At 37.9% G+C, this 21,016-nt stretch overlaps 2 protein-coding genes across 3 annotated transcripts in view; one reads left to right on the plus strand and one right to left on the minus strand.

Moving 5' to 3' along the window:
• CDK14 (cyclin dependent kinase 14) overlaps positions 1 to 21,016 on the plus strand; it is a 547,481-nt gene that overhangs the window by 72,196 nt on the left and 454,269 nt on the right. The window lies entirely within an intron of this gene.
• On the minus strand, positions 2,053 to 2,976 carry LOC118356150 (40S ribosomal protein S6-like). Its single transcript, XM_035723383.1, has one exon. It carries the CDS (start codon positions 2,974 to 2,976, stop codon positions 2,104 to 2,106), a length of 873 nt encoding a protein of 290 aa, XP_035579276.1. The 3' UTR covers positions 2,053 to 2,103.

Consider the following 21,016-nt stretch of genomic DNA (forward strand, 5'->3'; position numbering starts at 1 on the left):
TACAATTTGGGATGATTTGTTTCAGTTTGCATTCAGTTTTAGTCCTCCCTGCCTGTCCTTGTTCATTTAATTTTATTTTTTGAATATCAGTAACATTAATATGCTTCCAAAAGTTAAAAGTACACAGAAAGATATACCAGGAAAGTGTCACCCCCTCCAATGTCCTTTCCACCCTTTTCCTACTCCTTAACCCCATACAGGCAACCACCTTCTTTGTTTCGCCCACACTGAAGAGGTGGGGACTGAGGATCCATCTTTTGAAGGGAAGGGAATGGAAAAACTGGGAGAGGTGTTTTATCACCTCCATGTCATGTTTATGATTCTTTGAAACCTGTCTGTCGGGGCGCCTGGGTGGCTCAGATGGTTAAGCGTCTGCCTTCGGCTCAGGTCATGATCTCAGGGTTCTGGGATGGAGCCCCACATTGGGCTCTGGCTCAGCAGGGAGTCTGCTTCTCCCTGTCCCTTGCCTCTCCCCCTGCTTGTGCTCTGTCTCTCTCTCTCTCTCTCTCAAATGAATAAATAAAATCTTTTAAAAAAACCTGTCTCTCTACCTCATGTACATACCTATGTTTAATTTCAGATTCCAATCATATACAAACATCCAGTGAGGCCATCTATACCCTGTAACATAAATGAGGTTGTCTTATACTTACCTTTTCCACTTATAATATGCTGTGCACATGAGCATATTAAAGTTTCTGAGAAACTTTTTAAAAATCAAACCAAGTTTTAAAAATTTTCTTGACCATAGAATTTCCTCCTACTTCTCCACCCTTAACTTTTTAATAATGTTCCAAAGAGCTGGTCACCCTATACAAAAACTTTGTTCTGGTATCATCTTTAAGCACAGTACTTGTTGTTTCAAGTGTTGTCATCATGTTAAATATGTTTCTTTTTATTACTACTTGGCTGATTATTTTTTTTAAGTAGCAGGACTATCTTGAAAGTTCCCATATAGTTTTTTTTTTTTTTTTTACTGTTATAGATGTTCTGTGATATTCATTGGACCCATTCGTGTAATACGTAATTACTAATATATAATCACTTTCATCTATTTCCTAATGTTGGACAGCCTTACAATCTTGGAATACATCCTGTTTCATCTTAAATTTCATTTGCCAGTGTTTTTGTGAATTTTATATTCATATTCACAAATGAGACTGATTTAGGGTTTTACAATTTGCATTTTACATTTTTGGGTGTGAGGGCTATGCCAGTGATTAAAGAAGTATCTGTTCCATGAAGATTCAGCAGACTTGCCCCAAAGCAGCTGGGTCTGATACCTTTGGGATGATAGATCTTTGATGGCTTTGAAATTTCTTATGTTGTACAGCTTGTTACATCTCTTGGATTAATTCTGGCAATTTATATTCTTCAAAAATCCTCCATTTAATCTACTCCCCCTCCCCAAAACACTCAGTCCTGAGTATTTCTCCTCTTCTGTTTTTCCATTTAAACTCATTAATTTCTGCTTTTTTTTCTTTTTTATTCCATTATTCTTCCACCTACTTGTTTGTGGGTAAATTGTATATGATGGAGATCTGCTGTTTCTTCAAAAAGTGTAATGAACATATTTTAAATCTACTAAATACTTAAAAATCACAATTGTGATGCATCCTTATTTATTTAGCTAGTTCCCTGGTTACAGACAATTAGATTCTTTTTGTTTTTCTTGCTGTTAAAGTCAAGGCTGTGATTTACATCCATATACATATATCTTTGTATATGTTTTATCCCTCAGAATACATTTTGAGAGAATTTCTAAGTCAGTGTGAAATTATGTTTTAACGGAAAATGTTAAACTGTTCACCCGAAAGACTGTTCCACGGTAATTGTTTGAGAACCCCGTACCACTGCAATTTCCGGATCCTCTTAGCTTTTACCTAAATTGACGTGATGAAATTATTTTGTTCCTATTTGTGTTACTTTGATTTCTAATAAGGTTGAAGTATTTTCATTGGCTTGATGGTCATTTGCTTTTGTGTGTGTGACTAGTCTGTTTCTATCCTTTGCCAGTTTTTCCATGGGTAATAATTTTTTCTTTTTTTTTTTTTTTTTTTTTTTTGATGTCTGATCGTATTTATTTGTCACTCATAGAAAATCTCATTTTTGACTGGACTCAGACTTAGAGGTAGAGGCTCTCAGAGAAGACAGCCTCCGTCTCTTGGCAATCTGTTCCTGGCGTTTTTCTTTGGCCTCCTTCATTCTCTTGGCCAAAAGTTTAGCATATTCTGCAGCCTCTTCCTTATTTTTCTTAGTGCGCTGCTTCTTCAAAGCAATACGCCGCCGTTTGTGCTGGAGGACTCGTGGAGTAACAAGACGCTGAATCTTAGGCGCTTTGGTTCTAGGTTTCTTCCCTTCTTTGTTTAGGGGCTTTCTCACAACATACTGGCGGACATCATCTTCTTTAGAGAGATTGAAAAGTTTGCGGATTCTGCTGGCTCTTTTGGGCCCCAGGCGACGAGGCACAGTAGTATCAGTGAGTCCAGGAATATCCTTCTCCCCTTTTTTTACAATGACCAAGTTGAGAACGCTGAGATTGGCATCCACAATGCAACCCCGAACGGATTTGCGCTTTCTCTCTCCAGTCCGCCTTGGTCTATAGCAGGAATGCCCCTTACTCAGCAGCAGGCGGACACGACCATGGGTCAAGACACCCTGCTTCATGGGGAAGCCCTGTTTGTCATTGCCACCACTGATTCGGACCACATAACCCTTCCATTCTTCACCCAGAGCATCAGCAGCAACTTCTGTGGCCATACGCTTCTCATAAAAGGTACGAAGTTTGCGTTCATCGTCTACTTCAATGAGTTTCTGGCAGCCAGTAGCTTCATCCTGAAGCAGCCTACCGCCTCCGAGGCGCCACGAAAAAGAGCAATAATTTTTTCTTAATACTTTAGGAGCTGATTGTATTTCTAGGGACAGTAATCTTTGCTTTCTGTATCTATATAGCAAATAATTTTTCTGGTTTGTCATTTTTCTTTCAAATATGCATAATTATTTTTTTTTTCATTTTCAGGGAATCAAGTTTATCACTGGGATTGTGTTTAAGTTTTCTATACTAATATGAGAAAAATATCCACTTGTATTTTGTTCTGGTAGTTTCATTTTTTGCATTTATACTTTTTAATTATCTAAATTTATTTTAGCATAAGGATCAAGTAGGGAACTCATCTTTCCCTTTCTTTTAAATCGCTTTTCAGTTGTCTCAGTAGCGTCTATTGAATGATCCATCTTTTCCCCACTGCTTTGAAGTGCCACCATTATCACAAATGAATTTTCAATATATACTTAGGCCTGTAACTCAGTGATACTATTACATTGATTTGTCTTTTTTTTCCTGTGTCAGTACTGCTCTATTTTAATTACCAAAGCATGTTAATACACTTGGTGTACATTTAGTCTTCCAATAAATATTAGAATTTCTTTTCAAAATTAAGACTGTTTCCTATTTAGATTTTGATTAGCATGGCATTGTATTTAAAATTAATTTAGGAAGAATTGATATTTTTAGTATGTTTAAGTCTTTCTGTTCAAAAACAAATTAATTCTTCGGTTATTTGTTTTCTTCTCTGTTTCTTATTTGTATTTTCTAGTTTTCCTCATATAGGTACTATGGATTTCTAAATAATTATTCCCTGAATATTTTACAGGTTTTTTCCTTGATATTTTGATTATACTTTGTATTCAGTTATATTTTCTGTTTTAACACTTCAAGAAAGCTGTTGTAATTTACATGTTAACTTTAACAAACCATATAGCATAGTGTGTGTCTTTGGGCATGTTGCTTGCTGCAACTTTCTCCTAAGAAGATAGTAGTTGTAGCTGCGTCATAGGGATTGTTTAGAGTTTAAATAAGATGATATTTTAAAGGAATTAATGCATAGTTCTAAATAAATGTTAATTGCCATTATTAATATGATTTTTAGTTTTTGACCATTTTTGTACCGAATTTTCTTATTACTAGTAGATTTTTCATTTTATTCTCTATAATTTCCAGATATTCAGTCATTCACCTGTAAATAAATATTTTGCCTTTTTGTTCCAATTAGGTATGATTTCAAAGTGCCTTTCTGAAAAGCAGTTTAATTCAGGGAAAAGGTGTCGGATCATTACCATTTTCAGCTGCCTTTGACTTACTGATCAAAATGTCAACCATCTCCTAACGTAAATGAATTTGGGGAATGAACTTGTGAAAAATGAATTATATGGTGTGGTTTTCTTTATTTTTTTGAGAAGCTCCTGGAAGGCCTGGTCTGTAAGAAAGGCCTGTTGCCCACAGTGTCTTCATTAGACCCTGAAGTCAGTGTTATCCTATTAAAAGAGGACTCTGTCTTGTTCTTCAGTGGAGCCCATCTCCCCATAGAAGTACTAGTAAATATTGTCAGTTAAATGGAATAACCAAAAATTGTTATGTGGAGTGTACAAGATATTAAGAGAATTTTTAAAAAAGATTTTATTTATTTGAGAGAGAGGGGTGGTGAGGGGAGGGGCAGAAAGGGAGGGAGGGGGGCAAGCTGACTCCACGCTGAGCCTGAGTGCAAGCCTGACAGGGGGCTCCGTCTCCTGACCTTGAGATCATGACCTGAGCTGAAGCCAAGAGTCAGATGCTCAACCAACTGAGCCACCCACGCGCCCCAAGAGTATTTCTGTCATTATTTTCTAAAAGTAAGGTGCTGTCAGGAAAATGGTTAAGTCCAAATTGCCACTAGTGGCTACCAATCCTGAGATAGAGATTATTGAAGTCAGTAGAATATTATTTTGCCTTCAGTTAAAATTTTCCATGTATTAAATATTCACTTGTGCTTAAAGTGAATTTTAAGTGAGTAATGCGGCTTCATTATATTGTATGAACAACAGAAAATGAAAAACTCTATCCAAATACCAAATTGTTCATGAACTAAAGACCAGGGAGGAAGAAAGACGTAAAAACCCATTTATCATGACCTCCTCTAATGAGTGAATGCATGATCTAATCGTGAATGAATTTTTTTTTTTTAAAGCAGCATCTGCGACTTACACAATTTAGAAATGTTAACTTGCAACTAGATCAAACCATTCACATCAGGGCAGAAGGTATAATTTATTCAAAAAGGCACTTCAGTATTTCTTAAGCCATGATCTGGGTGGGCTGCAAACTGCACGTAAACATGACAAGTAGAAAGATTTAAGGGATGGCTAGAGTAGTGAAATATGTTCCTTTTCCCCCGTTAAACCTAAAATATCATTTTCAATATGGGTCTGTTACATTAATCAACCAATGTTAAGGGTCTCTTTGGAGCTGCTTTGAAAGTCAGGCTGGGTAAGAAGCAGCTCTGGGCTACTGGACTTTTGGATTGATCAAAACAAGACTATGAGGAAAAAGGCTTTACTGAGGAGGTGGGATTTAAACTGGGTTCTGAAGGGTGAACAGGGTTTGGGGAGCAGGTGAAAAAGGGAGGCACAGGGGGAAGATGGGAGTGGTGGGACTGAAAATAGGAATAAAAATTATGGGCTAGGAGGGCAAGCACTGATCCAGATACATATTAATGACTAAATGTGTAGTGGAATGGGGAAATAGGGAAGCAGTGTGCTAGGGTTTGGGAGTGTCTTGATGACTGGGGAGGTTTTTACCCGAGGTACTTTGGGCAACAGCCCTCCCCACGCCCCAGAGAAGGATTTAGGCAGGTATTTAAAACATAGCATTTTACCTTTAAGGCCTAATTAACTTTTTCCAAGGGAATCTGTAAGAGAAAGGCATTATTAGTCTTGAGGAAACTTAACCTCGATCTTAATTTCTGGATATTCTGATAAGACTGTGAAATGGTGGCATCTTTTCCTGATGATCTACAACAAAAAGGAACAGTTGCTGCAGCTGAAAGCAGTAACTGCTGAGGGACAGAAAAGACAGCCAATAAATACTTGATTTAAGTCACCAGGTTTGACAACCGAGAAATGTGACTTAGAATTATGATTTCTTTTTTCACAATGTCACCTAAATCAATACCAACAATATTAGAATGACAAAGTATAAAATTAAAGAGCTCAGACCATAAGGACACGATGAGGAGGGGAGTTCCAGAAATTCAGGCTGGATTGTGGTGATCACGGAGCAGTCAGAATACACATGTACAACACATTCCCATGACCCTTTCCTGCATCGAGAATGAACCGAATAGAATTATTGCTTCACAGATTTCCTGCAGACATCCAATATCTGTTTTTGACACCTGGGATCAGTCATAGACCAGTGGATACAGATTTCTAATAGAAGTCAGTAATGACACCTGAGAAAATAAATAAGATGGAAATATAAATAGAAATGGCATGTCACCTTGTGATCATATTTAAAAGCCCAAAAATTTCTTGAAGACTTATTATTATTTTTTACTTAGGTCATAATTAACCATCGCCATGTGTCCCTACTATTAAATTATTTAATTAAAAACCTGTTTAATAATTTCTGCTTCATAAAAACATGGTTTTTTCATTGTTTATATAGCACATGGAAATGGCATAACAGTCACACGTTACAGCATTGAGTCAATAATTCATGTGCAACGACAGTAACCACTATTAACAAAATATCCACTGTTAACAGATTATTGCAAAAGTAAACTGGAGAACACAGTGTATTGCAGGTAAACACGATATATTGAAAATTATTATTGTAATAAAAACGATCCTACATAGTGTTCCAGTGGGAAAATGTACTAAGACGGGATTTTTGAGACCACAGGCATTAAGATCTGCCTTGGTGTAGTCCATGCTGACGTCAGAGAAAGTTTCAAATAGCATAGAAACAATGTTTACAATGTGATAACGTGATTGGATTAGGCCACCAACTCAAACATCATAATAAATTTGCGGAGTCTTTCTCTTTGTTTTCCTTTCTCCTTTTCTCTTTTCTTTCCTCCATCCCTCGCTCCTCCGTCCCACCCACCGAAATGACTGTGTTCTTGATGTCTACCAGACGGTGTGTTCAGGGGTGCGGCTCTAGACAAGATGGAGAAGTCAGTCTCTTGCCCTCCCACAGTGTTTGCCTTGAGCTCTGCTCTCCTGTGTTCTGCCGGTGCCCCAGTTTTCAGACAAGTTGAACAGACAGTTACAATACGGCGCTCACATGATTATCAGAGTCACTGATAGGATTATCTTTATCCGGGCACTCCAGGAGAAGCAAATATGGCTAAATGTGGTTGAAGAGGTAGAAAAAGACTTGTGGAGTTCTTAAAGGGACCTGCGGTGGCTCTCAGGAGCCACAGAAGGTGATGGTGCTGATTTTAATGACGAACTTAACCTCAAGTTTATGGTTTTAAAAAATATTTGGTACTGGTACCGATTAAACACTATGTTTATCTGTTATCATCGGGATCATTTGTTATTTTATGTGTGGACTGAAGGGATGTTTAGGGAAGCTCGGTGTGGGTAGAGAATTTCTTTAAGTTGTTGCGCCAAGAGATGGCAGAAAAGGGAGGCAAGGATTAAAGTGGAGGGTATGCAGGAATGAAAATAAAAAGGTGTAATTAAGTGAGCTGTAGTCTGTGAGTCTTTGATCTCCCTTAAGGAGGAAGAGGGAAGGCATTTTTACAATTTAGGTCTTCCTGTACTGGTCCCAGGGGGAACTGTTAACCTAGAGTAGTTTACTTGCTGACTGGGAGGCTGTCCCTTGTGGAAGGGTAGCAGATCCGTGGTTGTTGGGGACAGACTGCGTTTGGATATTCAGTGTGTATAGATTGAGTTTCCCTAACTAAGGGAATTTCTACCTCAAAATAATATTTGAAAGTCCATTGAATTTGCTCCAATTACTTGGAAGACATGAAATATACCTTATCTATTTTTGGATCCCTCCCTAGGTAGGTTCTAGGCACTTAATCATTGTTTGCTGAGTGGATGGAAGAATTTGAAAGTTGCTAATAAATCATGAATTACTTGGAAATCATTCTTTGATGATCTGTAAGAAGAGAAACTTTGGGTCTTCTTTGAGAAAGTTTTTACAGAATTTCAGATTCATGATTGTTGTAAGAGACTTATGCAGTCTAACTGTTCTATTGATAACTTAACATTTTTAGGTTTTATTGAAAGTTTCTAAAGTTAGGGGTGCCTGCCTGGCTCAGTCGGTAGAGCATATGACTCTTGATCTCAGGGTTGTAAGTTCGAGCCCCACGTTAAGTGTAGAGATTACTTAAAGGTAAAATCTTAAAAAATTTTTTTAAAGTAAATAAAATTTCTAAAATTAATGGAGACATATGAAACTGCATTAGAATAACCTGACTATTCTGAGCATCTTCATTTTTAATAGAATGATGTACCATCAAAATTGAGGGCCCACATCTTTACACTGTAAATCCTCTAAGGCAGATATCAGCCTATTTTTAATGCTCTGACAGGCGTGCAAGGTGGGTTTGCTTGATATTTGCTGTCTTAGAAGAGGCAGGTAGTGTCACACTTAAGCATGTGGGCTTGGTAAGGTGTGTTCCAGTTTGAATTCACACTCTACTGGGATTCCTATTAAGTGGCTTATTTTTTCAGTGCTCTAGTTTTCCTCACCTGCAAAATGGGAATAACAGTGTATCTACCAACCTTAAGGGACTTATGTACAAATTAAATATGGCAATTCGTGTAGAACAGAACTACCTGATGGTGTTATTATTAACATTATTAACTTACTTCACTATGTCTATGTAATTTTTTATTTAGGAAGTGTTTCTTAAATGAATTTAATTAAATACCACACCTTTATTTCATCTATGAAGGAAATTCCTTTAGAAACACTGAATACTCCATTTGTAACAGTATTCGATATAATACTGTGGTTTCTCTCATATTGAGCCAGATGGCGTTCTCTAGCTACAGAATAAAGAATCCTTTAGCTGTGTGTCATTTTTGGAGCAATCACATACATTACTTTAAAATGAAATTAACGTGGAATTAAAAATTGATATATGGTAACTGTATAGAATTTTCCACTTAGTTGTAAGAGAATTAATTTTGCATCTAGATATTTTAAGAGCATCAAAAAGATTCATTACAATAATTACACCCAAAAGGGCTTGTTTTGACAAAGATTACTTGAGAAAGTGAGCAAATAAAAGTGAAAACAGAAAAAGCCTGTAAGTTCAATTATAAATGTGACCACAGTTCTCTCAATACTCAACTCAGATTTAAGTCTGTACTGTACTCCGTATTGTGAATTTTCTGTTTCATTTTTATTCATGGTAATAATTACTTGAAAACATTTTTTTTGAAGTCTAAAATGTACTCTTTATTTGGTCCCATGTAGTTTGGTGATTTGCAAATAGAAATTCACAAATACTTACTGAATATCTAGTGTGTGTTTATCTCAGCTCTGAACTTTGAGGCTATAGCAGTGAACAAAACAGACAAAAATCCCCGCCATGCTGGAACTTAATTGTGATGGGAGACAGGTAATAAACACAAAGGTGAACTTTATTTGTCTGACATTAGTAAGAACTATGGGGAAAAATAAAGCAAGAGAATATATGGGAAAATTCGTAAGTTTAAATAGGATGGTCAGGGGTGCCTGGGTGGCCCAGTCGGTGAAGCGTCGGACCCTTGATTTCAGCTCAGGTCATGATCTCAGGGTCGTGAGATTAAGCCCTTTGTCAGGCTCTCACCCTCTCCTCCTCCCCACCACTGGCGCACTCTCTCTGAAATAAATAAATAACTCTTAAAAAAAAATAGCATGGTCAGAGGAGATAGCACGGGAAATGTGGCTTTTGAGCATAGACTTGGAGGCCATGAGGGAGTGAGCCAAGTGGATGCGTGGGGGAAGAGTATTTCAGGTAGAAGCAACAGCAAGGCAGCAATTGTGGGTGGGACAGAGTGAACAAAGAAGAGTAGTAGCAGTGATTTCAGAAACATAAGCAACATAAAACATGGGGTCTTATTGACTACTGTAAAACTGACTTTTATTCTTAATGAAATGGGAAAGCATTGGGAGTTTTTTGGGGGGGCAGGGGGGTCAGTAGAGGGAGAGGGAGAGAGAATTCTGAGCAGACTCCTGCCCAGTGTAGAGCCCGAGGCAGGACTCGATCTCATGACCCTGAGATCATGACCTGAGCTGAAATCAAGAGTCGGACACTTAACCGACTGAGCCACCCAGGCGCCCCACCCATTGGAAGTTTTTGAGTAGAGTGAAGTGATTTGGCTTCCATTGGAAGAGCACCATGTCATCAGCTATTCTGACAAAAGACAGTAGGGAGCAGCAGGAGACCGGATGAGAGGTTCCTGCAATAATCTGTAAGATGCTGGTGGATCACCATCCAACTAGGGTGGCTGCTCTGGAGATACGGAGAAGTGGTTGGTAGAGTCAACGTGATTTGCTAATGTATTGGATATCAGATTAGACTCATCAAGGCTTTGGGTCTGAATAACTTGACTGATGGAGTCACCATCAAGTGATCTTTGAGGAGCCTGTTGAAGGAGTCTGTTCTGGGATTGCTCTTGGGCAGGAGATCAGTAGTTTTGTTTCAGATGTGCTGAGTTTGAGGGAAAAGGTACACATTTCTACGTATAATCTCATAGCACACGTGTGTTCTTTAAAGATATAAAAAATAAAAATGAGTTATGGAGTGTTCCAATTTGAGAAATACATGCATTTTACATTTAGAATTATTTTAACGATTCACTTGATTGCAAATATTTAGGAACCCATATTTCTGGCTTGCTTCCTTGTGTCGTTACTCCATCTAACACTTTTTTCCCTATAAACCGAGTGTGTGTTTTTGTTTGTTTTATTGGTTTGGTTTTAGATAAATACACCCAGATATTCCATTACATATCTATTTTTCAGGAACTTATCTTTCAGATATTACCTACATTGGATAGCTATGTGTTTATCCCAAAATGATACCACAGTTGCTCAAATTTTTTTTTCTGTAATTCTGTTTTTAAATTAATTCAAAACTAGCTTATAAGCCACCTGGGAAAATTAGTCTTGAAGGGATTTTCAATTTTTAGACATTGACTTTCATTCAACCTCAGCTTTGACACATTGTACATTGATACCCCTTAAGAGTCAACAACTTTTCATGTGACAAGCTTAGTCTTTCACTCGTAAGTAGACTAATGATGTGGACTAATGAAGGTACATGAGGGCTCTGCTTGCTGGAGACTATGCTGGGGATGCTGGGGAAGGCAGGGGCCCATGACTGTCCTCTGCCTCCTTCTGCCCAGCACTGCCAGGCACCAGGACTGTTCTCACCTCTCAGGCTGCAGGGGGGGGGGGGGGCGGGGGGTTGGGTGGGTCTTTTTATTTCTCTGAAATAGATATTCTATTTTAAAAATCTGTTTACTCTCAGTAGATAACTTTTAAAGTAAATGAGGTCTTGTTGTATTTGCTAAAAAAGGGATATTCTTCAATTATATAGTAATCATCTTAGGGAAATCCTTGTCACAAATTCTCCTTGTTTCCCAGATCAGGATTTGTTACAGTTCTCTTGAGGATATTGGCTTTTGACTTTATTTTAAAAATCTTTACAAACACTCAATCATGTCACTTAACATGGCAACTAAGAAGCTTACAGTCAAATTTGTATTTGTTGTCTAGCAAATGTGAAATCCTTTTCCTTTGACTTAATTTTTTCACACACTTAATTTTTAATTGTGAAAAAACCATATAACATGAAATTTACCATCTTAACTGTTTTTAAGGGTATAGTCCGGTCGTGTTAACTGTATTCACATTGTTGTGCAACAGATCTCTAGAACGTTTGCATCTTGCAAAACAAATTCTATGCCTGTTGAACAGCAAGACCCCATTTCCCCTCCCTCTCATTCACTTATTTTTAAAGATTACTTTGTAAAAATCAAACACAGATGTCAGATCATACTAAATGGATGATTATTATAAAAAAAGCACAGCAGTTTATTTCCCACGTGTACCCTCATTTTTCTATTTCCCTTTACTTGCCCTAATCTATGTAGACAGTGACATTCAGCTTTTTTTCACTATTTCTCTAGTATTTTTAGGTTGTATCATCATTCTTATTTAAACAAGTAGTGTATATTTTTCATTATGAAGATGTCAGTGTTCACTATCCAGTGCTATCTTTTGCCATTCATGTACACCTTTTGTTTTAATTTGCGTTAATAATTCACACTTGTTGCCCATTTGCTTACTTTTCCAAATTCCTTATCCTTTTTATTGCCTCCCAATGTGCTGACAATCTTTTAAATGATTAAATGCTTTTGGGGACCTCTGTCTCACAGCTTCCACTTTTCCAGCTCCAGGATAGATGGCCTATTCCAGGCCTGAAGAATCTCCATTAACCTGGGACTTCCCTCAGTACGCCATCATGTTGGATTGCCTGAATGAAGATTCCATGCCTGTGCTTCCTGTTTGATAGAACACTCAACCAGTAGTTTCCCTAAGGAAAAGAATATGGGTGGCTAAATTTTTGTTACTTTCGTGGCTGAAGCTGCCTTTATTTCTGATCTCACACTTGAATAATAGTTTGACTGGGTATAGAATTCTATGTTTAAAATACTTTTATCCTGTAGAATTTAAAAATTAATGCTCTATATTGTCTTATAGATTTAATTTTCACTTTCAAAAACTCTTTGCCATTGTAATTGCTAATTTATATATCTGTATATGTATCGTAAAAAATATTTCTTTGGAGGCTCTTGGGATTTTTTGTATATTATTATTTCTGGTATGATATAATTTCATAATAGTTTGCCTTATAATAGGTGTCTCTCTCTCTCTCTCTCTCTCTCTCTCTCTCTCTCTCTCTCTCTCTCTCTCTCTCTTTCCCCACTCATTGGCCTAGACACTTGAAGGATTTTTTTGAATCTGAAGACTTGTAACCTTTGGTTCTGGGATAGATCCTGGAGACTTTTTGTCTTTTTGTTCTGGGAAATTTTCTGGTTTCATTACTTTACTAATCACCTCTCTTTTCTACCTTTTCCCTATACTTTATGAAACTCCTCTTAGTTAGACTTTGGATCTACCGGATTATGAGATTGGTATTCTAATATTATTTGTTCACTTGCATTTCCTATCCTTTGGTCTTTTGTTTCTGTTTTCTAGATTTCCTTGATTTAGTTTTCCAACTCCATGCTTTCAGTTTTTACTTGTTCATTATATTTTTAATGTCAGTCTATTTCTTGGTCATTGATGATTTCTTTTACATAGCATTCTGTTCTTTTATATATGTGATCATCTTCTTTCTCTGAAGATATTAATTATAGATTCTATTTGTATTTAAATTAGTATTCTCTGGGGATATTAAATATGACTTTTTAAAACAATATAAAAAGGTTTTTTTTTGTTTTTACTTTTAAAATATTCTTCTGTTTTATGCAGTGTCTGTGTTACATCTAGATCCCCCTCTCTCCCCGTTTATTTTTGTATGTTACTCTTTATATTGGAGACTGTTCTTAAATGTATGGTTATCATTTTCTATCAAGTGTCTTTTACAAATGAGTCCTGACATGTTGATTAGTGTCTCTCTCTGTGTGTATAGCCTATTGGCAGGTTGTTTCGTTTGTCTCGTAATGAAGTAGCAAGCAAGTTGCTTCATCAAGGGATTCACAAATGTCAGTACGTGAAGTTTTTCTTTTTAGACAGGTTTATTTTTCCAGAGGAGACTTGTAACATCTTGGTTGGGGAAATTGGGCTCCCTATATGGGAGCAGATCAGGGAGTAGATCTGAGAGTCTTAGTATTTTTCACTTTGCAAATTCTTACTCAGTCCCTCTGGGTTCAGTCCTAATTCTCAGTCTGCTTTCCTTTGATGATGACTCTGATCCTTACACCTCTAAAGATCACTTTCTCCAGAAGATAACCTGGCTGCATTGAGGAGATCTAGGGGTTTCAGTTGCACCATAGAGAGATTTCACCCAGCTCTCTTTTTTCTGCTTCTGCTCCTCACTCGCTCTGTCCTTGGTTTATGTGGCTTGTCTGAGTTTTGTGCATGAATTGGCTCACATCTCGCTGGTATCCCCCTGACAGGCACTTGACCAGCAGCTTTCTCTGCTCTGTCAAACTGGTAATTGCTCCTCCAGCACTGTTGAAATGTTCTGACTTTCTCTTTGTCCTGTTAGGCTTAGGTCCTTTTTATTCCTTTACTGGCATGTATTTTTAGAGGAAAGCAAACAAAAAGGTGCAGGTGGCTAATCTGCCATGTTTAGCCAGATGTCCCCTTCAGCTTTTTGAAGTTTTATTTTATCTTGCTATATTGTAAGTATTTCACTATTCACCTTAAAAAATCATTTCTGGAATAAGGCTGGGTATAAAATGTTTTGAAAGATGGTACCATGAGTGAGTATAAAACTGTAATATGTAGCAGGACACAGAATTGAAAGTTATTGAAACCATAATATGGTGAAATAGTGAATAGAATTTAGTGTGATTGAAGACAACCTTTGCATTTTTAGATGTCTGAAATATATAATCACCATTCTTTCTACCTGGATTGTCTTCCCCCCAAAACAAAAAACAAAAAAGAAAATAAAAGAGAGAGAGAGAGAGAGAGGAAAAAATGACAAAGAATAATGGATTATGCCCTTAGGCATATTTTGTCTCCTTTACTACATCTTTTTCACTGCGTTATGAGCAATTTAGAGATGTGGGCACCTTGAAAAATGGCTGTGCGATTCTTGCTGACTACCATAATTTTTTATAGATTCTATTACTAAAAATAGATTTTAAAATAAAAGAATTCAGATTTTATAGTTTGTAGGTTTTTTTTTTAAAGATTTTATTTATTTATTTGACAGACAGAAAGAGACAGCGAGAGAGGGAACACAAGCAGGGGGAGTGGGAGATGGAAAAGCAGGCCTCCCGCTGAGCAGGGAGCCCGATGTGGGGCTCGATCCCAGGACCCCGGGGTCATGACCTGAGCCGGAGGCAGATGCTTAACGACTGAGCCACCGAGGTGCCCCTATAGTTTGTAGATTTGATCAGTATCTGTTTTTCTGTGTGAGGGAACTATTCCAGGAAAGTACCGTGGAAGTTCACAATTATTACCCTGTTATTTTTTAAAGATAAGTTTAATCTTTAGTGGTCATGTGACTTAAATTTAGGTAGGCAAGTGAAGATGTGTAAGAACCATTTTATATTTTTGTTTGCTAAGTCGGGTAGCTAAGGTTATTTATTTGGAGTCTAATCAAAAAGAGACCAACTCCTCATATCTGTATTCTATGTATTTTATTGAGTTAGCACATTTTTGTATGTATCTCCTAAGCAGCGAATAGTGCATTTATATAAAAGCACTTTCTTTGTTGCAGTATATTTCGTATATTGATATACAGATATAAAATGTTGTATTTGAAGGTTAATTAGCTTTTGAGCACATTGTAGTTGGTTTTTTCATGTCATTGCTTCTGCATTGGCCAAAGTGCAGAATTATTTTTATTTTTTATTTTTATCGTATGTATTAAATGCATCTATAGTGTTTACTATGTGCAAGGCACTGTCTTAAGTCCTTCACGAAGATCAGCTAATTTATTTCTCACAACAACCGTCTGAGGTTGGTACTGTTTATCCCCATTTTCTGGTGGAGAAATCTGAGAGAAGTGAAGGAATTTGTCGAAAGTCACATAGCTGGTAAATAGAGTCATGCTATGAATGCAGGCAGTCTAGGTCCTGCGCCCATCAACCTGACCCCTATGACTTAAAATAGTAACTCATTCCACAGTGATTGCTCTGCATCAACAAAAAGTTGGGACAGCTCCCCTTCAGTCTTTATCCAAACCATGATAGACATTAAAGGGTTTCAGCTAGTACTCACGGAAATAGGACTGCCTCCCACTTTATTGAGACTCCGTGAATATCTTAAAAAGAAGATAAAATCAATCTGGCATTGGTAGATGCCACTCCCATGGTAGAACCTGGGAGATTTTATAATCCACCCCCCCCCCCCCAATAGCCAGTGAACCACAGAGAAGGCAGGTGGCCTAACAGCTTAAATGTCTCAAAGGTATGCATTATTGACCAAAACCTAATGGATTCCTCCAGCACAGGGGTATGCCCAGTTCTCTCTAAAACCGTCCACATTGTATCACTATGAGGGGGTGGGCCAGATGGCCAGTTCTCAGAGGTACTAAAATAAATTTGCATGTCTTCAGCCTGGAATATCTATATTTCCTCTTTGTGATGTCCTCATAGATGCACATTAGACTTTGATAGACAGTGTGATCTTGAGTCCTTCCCACATTTGTAGGTCAGCAGATAAATATCAGAATGACTCAGACCTCCTGTCAAATGTGGGGGAAAGATGAAGAGCCTTCGAGGCAACGAAGGAGCGCACATTATCTCATTCCTGTGTTAGAAGTTGAGGGTGCTGGATCGAGGACTTTACACAATTGAATCCCAGAGCTGTTACAAGTCCACAAAGCTCACATAAAAGCACAGAATATCCCTTCTTGTGCTGAAGCCAACATGGTACCCACCATGTGCTGTGTTAAGGAGAGACTAACATGACTGAAGATTGCACCATAACAGAAAACAGTATGGAATTAAGGTGTTGTTTAATGAAAACTAGGTACTTCTCAGTAAGTAGATGCTTTCCAGTTACCCACGAATTCAGAATCCTGGGAGGTTTGGCGGATAAGGAACAATTTGGCCTGCAGGCTTTGGCATCGGCCGACTCAAGCTTGAATCCTGGTTCCACCACTTATGTGACCTTGACCATGCTGCTTAATCTCTTTAAGCTTCATTTTTCTCCTATGTAAAATGGGGGAGAATAGTAGTACCCTTCTCCTAGGATAATCAGTGGGATTGAATGAGATATTATAAACAAATGTTTGGTACAACGACAGGCACATTGAAGCACTGAGTGCCTTTTAGTGATAATAGTGTTAGTTGTAATCACCGTCATCATCAGCTGCAGCAGCATCTCCCTCTCCTTCACATGCTCGTCTTGTTGATTTCATGTGCTAAGTCCAGATTTCTTTTCTATTCCTGTCACCTCAGTTTTAGTTTTCCTCTCTAACCAACACTTGTACAATACTGTCCTATTTGGCTTCAGTGACTCATCGTATGCCTCTAAAATCCCTCCTCAAAATTCTTGGTATTGATCTTTTTAAAACTCAAATGTGACCATGCCCCTCACTGCTAAATCCCTTTCAGTGTTCCTCAGAGCCTTCAGGATAAAGATGATCCTTTTCATAGTTACAGGACGAGATTTTCTCTTTGGGTTTAAGACCCAGGTGGTTATTTTTAGCTCTGACAGGCTACCATTCACAATCTTGGTGAAAGGGACAAAGGGTTATGCTTCCTTGCTACATCCTAGATCATAAAGTCAACCACTGAGCAGTCTGCATTGGTACATTGGCCAGGTTTATGAAAGAGAGCTAATGATCTTGAGACCCCCCAGCCATGATCATACAGCTCTTTAGTCAAGTCAGTAACTATTTATGGAATACTGTCTATGAATTTAGCAAATTAGATTGGACTTGTTCTTTCTGAATCTCAGTCTGATGCCCTTTTCATTTAAGCAATTTCTGAATTTACTGTGGGTCACGAATCTTTGGGGAATGCAATAGCAAGTAGAGTTTATGTACTGGTTATTTTTATCTTATTTTGACTCCACCAGAATTTCTATACATCTGTTTTGACGATTTGGAAATTTAGGAAGGCAGGTTATCAGAATTGGCTTCCCAGTAGTATCTGGGTCTTCCTTGAAAGATATCATTATCAGGAGGGGTTCCTACTTGCATAAGATTATTTTATATTTTCTTTGTTTCAATTGTGTGGACTCTAAAGTTATAGATCTGATACCTTTGTAGATGCAAACCCAGTTTCATTTTCTACCTTATAGCATTGACTTGCATTTTTCATTATATTTTGCATAGAGGTCACTGCACTGCTATGATGAGAGAGAAAACCTGCTTTAAATTCAAGGCATTTCTTCTATCAAGTTAAAAAAAAAAAAAAAAGGATTCTCCCCAGAGAGAAGCATTTTGCCAGCAGGGTTCTGTAGCTTGTAGGGTGTACCAGGAGAAGGTGCATAAAAATGTGAAGCACATGAATGAAGGTATAGTTCATTTAGCCTGTGTGTGAAAAGCTGGATTTCTTTTTCATGCTGTTATAGGAAGTATTTCAGATTTTGTACATATTTGCTCTTTTTCCATTTTGAAATGGTTGCTCTGTGTATTCTTCCCAAAGGTATTTAAAATGTGACGACTTCTGTGGAATGTAAATATTAAGGTTGATGTCTAAAGGTCGTTTTTAAAATTTAAAACATCTGCACTCCCTCATACTTAAATATTTATTGAGCAGAAGTTGTATAAGTTATATAAGCTGGTGGCGAGTCCTTGTAATAGACTCTAGTCTGTGATGCCCACAGAGATTTGGAGGAAACAGGCCAAGATTAGCGCCCATTTTGTAAGTGTTCCCACCTGGTGGCAGGCATCTTCAGGGGTTTCCCCATTCTTTCCTAACTTGAATCTTTGTCATGAATAGCTTTTGCAGATACTTTTCTTTTTGGCTTTCTCGGGAACACCATGCACTCACAGTTGTGTTGGTGGGGAACTTCCGGGAGAGGCTCCTCAGGGACGTGGCTCGGGAGAGCAGAAATTGAGCTAGTTTGTGCTGCAATGTAATTGTGTGGTGTTCCTTGTGTGTCCCGATCAGTTCAGCGGAGGTCCCAGGCACACGTGAAGTCCAGTGAGTGAACATCTACTCTGGTCATTGATTTTGGGTGCTCTGCCTTTGTTCATTTTTCTTAACGATTCCCTTTCTAGTTCCTCTCTGACTTGATATGAATCATAAACCTGCTCATGGAGCAGAGAGAAGTTGTTTAAGCTGGCTCTGATATCACATGTTCATTCACCTGAGTGGTTTTGCTTCCTTTTAAAATGGATGCATAGTGTAAGGACGGTAATGTGAGAGCTCATTGAGGCAGAACAAATGTGTCATTGGCATTAAGTCATTTGCCTCAGGAGATAAAAGCAGACATAGGTGGGTTATATAAATTAAAGCCACAGTTCACACCAAAGGGATGGCCAGAGGGTGGGAAGGAAGGAAGGAAGGAAGAATGGATTGCTGTCATCAGACTCTGCTTCAGGGTGGAACTCTGATCTTTTCACTTTTGCACCTGAGCACTTGGCCCTGTGCCATACCTGTGATGCGTGTTCAGTATATGTTTTTGGAAACAGTCGAAGATAGAGTAACTGTCAAACAAGATGTTGAGAGTAAGATCTAAGAAAAGAGGGGAAGTAGTGATTACATAACAAACACTAAGGATACAGAGAAAGCCAAGAGGAATAGAAGGCAAACCATGATTTAAAACAAAACAAAACAAAAAAAAGAACAGTGAGGGCGCCTGGGTGGCTCAGTCATTAAGCATCTGCCTTCGGCTCAGGTCATGATCCCAGGGTTCTGGGATCGAGCCCCGCATCGGGCTCCCTGCTCTGCGGGAAGCTTGCTTCTCCCTCTCCCACTCCCCCTGCTTGTGTTCCCTCTCTCGCTGTGTCTCTCTCTGTCAAATAAATAAATAAAATCTTTTTTTTGGCTATTTATTTATTTAAATAAATAAAATCTTAAAAAAAATAAAAACAGTGAAAGCAAACCCACTTAAGGTTAATTGAAAGGCATCTGATTAAAAAAGAAACTTCGAAGACTGACCATATTTATTCTATATTGTTTCTTTATACAAAGAAATATTAAATATGAAAATTAAACCTACTTTTTGAACCTTAACAACACAGGATTTTTTTTTTTTTTTATATGCCTCTTGTCTGGAACAACTGATTTGAATTCTAGGCTATTCTGCTATGTGATCAGATGCCAGTTTTTTTACGAATTAAAAAACATAATTGAGTTTTCTTATTGAATATTTCGCCACCCAAAGTACTATTAACATTTAATATTCTAAGTAAGTTAACTGATTTACTGTGCATATGTGAGAATCTCTGTGCATTAATTAAAGACAGTCATGTGAATGTTCTTGAAGTGCTAATTGATTAAAAGTTGAAAATATTCAAATAGGAACATGCTGAGAAATGTTTCATTGGGAAAATGAGAGGAAAGTATGAATGTGCTAAGATACGTTTCATTGAGAAAATTAGTTAAAACTTTGCGAGCAAGAAACTATGAATACCCTTTAGGTATGAATGTTAAGGGGTTAAATAATCATTTAAGACTGGTGTGGCGTGTCTTGTTTCTCTGCAGACCTTGAGCAGCTAAGTTGCTACTTCAACCAAGAACAGACATGGTTATGTGGGTTATATAATCTTATGCGACCAGAGTAATTTTTTACAAATGAAACTGCTATTTTTCTGCTTATGACGGCTTGTTGCCTACAGGATAACATCTAAAACAGGTCGGCACACAAGATCCCTCGCGATTTGTCTGCTTTCAGTGTTACCACAGTTCAGTTCAGTTTACCCATTCTACTTCCTTCTTCCCCTGCTCTCTCCCCAGATTTCCTGTAGGGAACTCCTTACATTCCTATAAGTTGTTACAATATTTCCTAGCTCATCTGCTGTGCCCATGCTGCTCTTTCTGTGTAAACTTCCCTTAGCTAACATTATGAGGCTGTAAAATTGTAACTTGGAAAATAGTTAGTGGCTCCTTTTGGTGTTATACCATCTGTATTAAAGGAATAAACAATTGAAATGTATACTGTCTATTCCCATAAGCAGCGAGTAAGAGTATAGAAATGATTATTCATGTATTCATCCAACAAATATTTATTGAGCACCTATTCGCCAGACACCGTGTTTGGCCCTAGAGATTTAAGAGTAAGCAAGACAGAGAAATTCTGGCCCCCAGGAAACGTTCACTTTAGTGGGAATGACAGGCGGACAATAAACAGAAGTAGAGTGGTCGAGAAGTGCAAGGAATATCAAGCAAAGCAAGGGAAGCGGAAAGAGACACATGAGGGGAAGTGTTAATAAAGTGGTCAGGGAGAGTATGTCTGAGAGGGTGACATTTGAATGTAGATCTGAAAGAAAGGAGGGAGCAAACTGGGTGAATACCTGGAGGAAGAGAGTACAGTGGCCTTGAGGTACAGAGGGGCTTAATGTTCTTAAGAAACAGGAAAGAGCTTAGGGTGGCTGGAGTA

This window comes from Zalophus californianus, chromosome 12 (genome assembly GCF_009762305.2).
Source record: "Zalophus californianus isolate mZalCal1 chromosome 12, mZalCal1.pri.v2, whole genome shotgun sequence".
Taxonomy (NCBI): domain Eukaryota; kingdom Metazoa; phylum Chordata; class Mammalia; order Carnivora; family Otariidae; genus Zalophus; species Zalophus californianus.

What these genes read in the sequence shown, in the direction of transcription:
- LOC118356150 (XM_035723383.1), bottom strand. Translation starts at nt 2,976, where the DNA reads ATGACAAACCAGAAAAATTATTTGCTATATAGATACAGAAAGCAAAGA.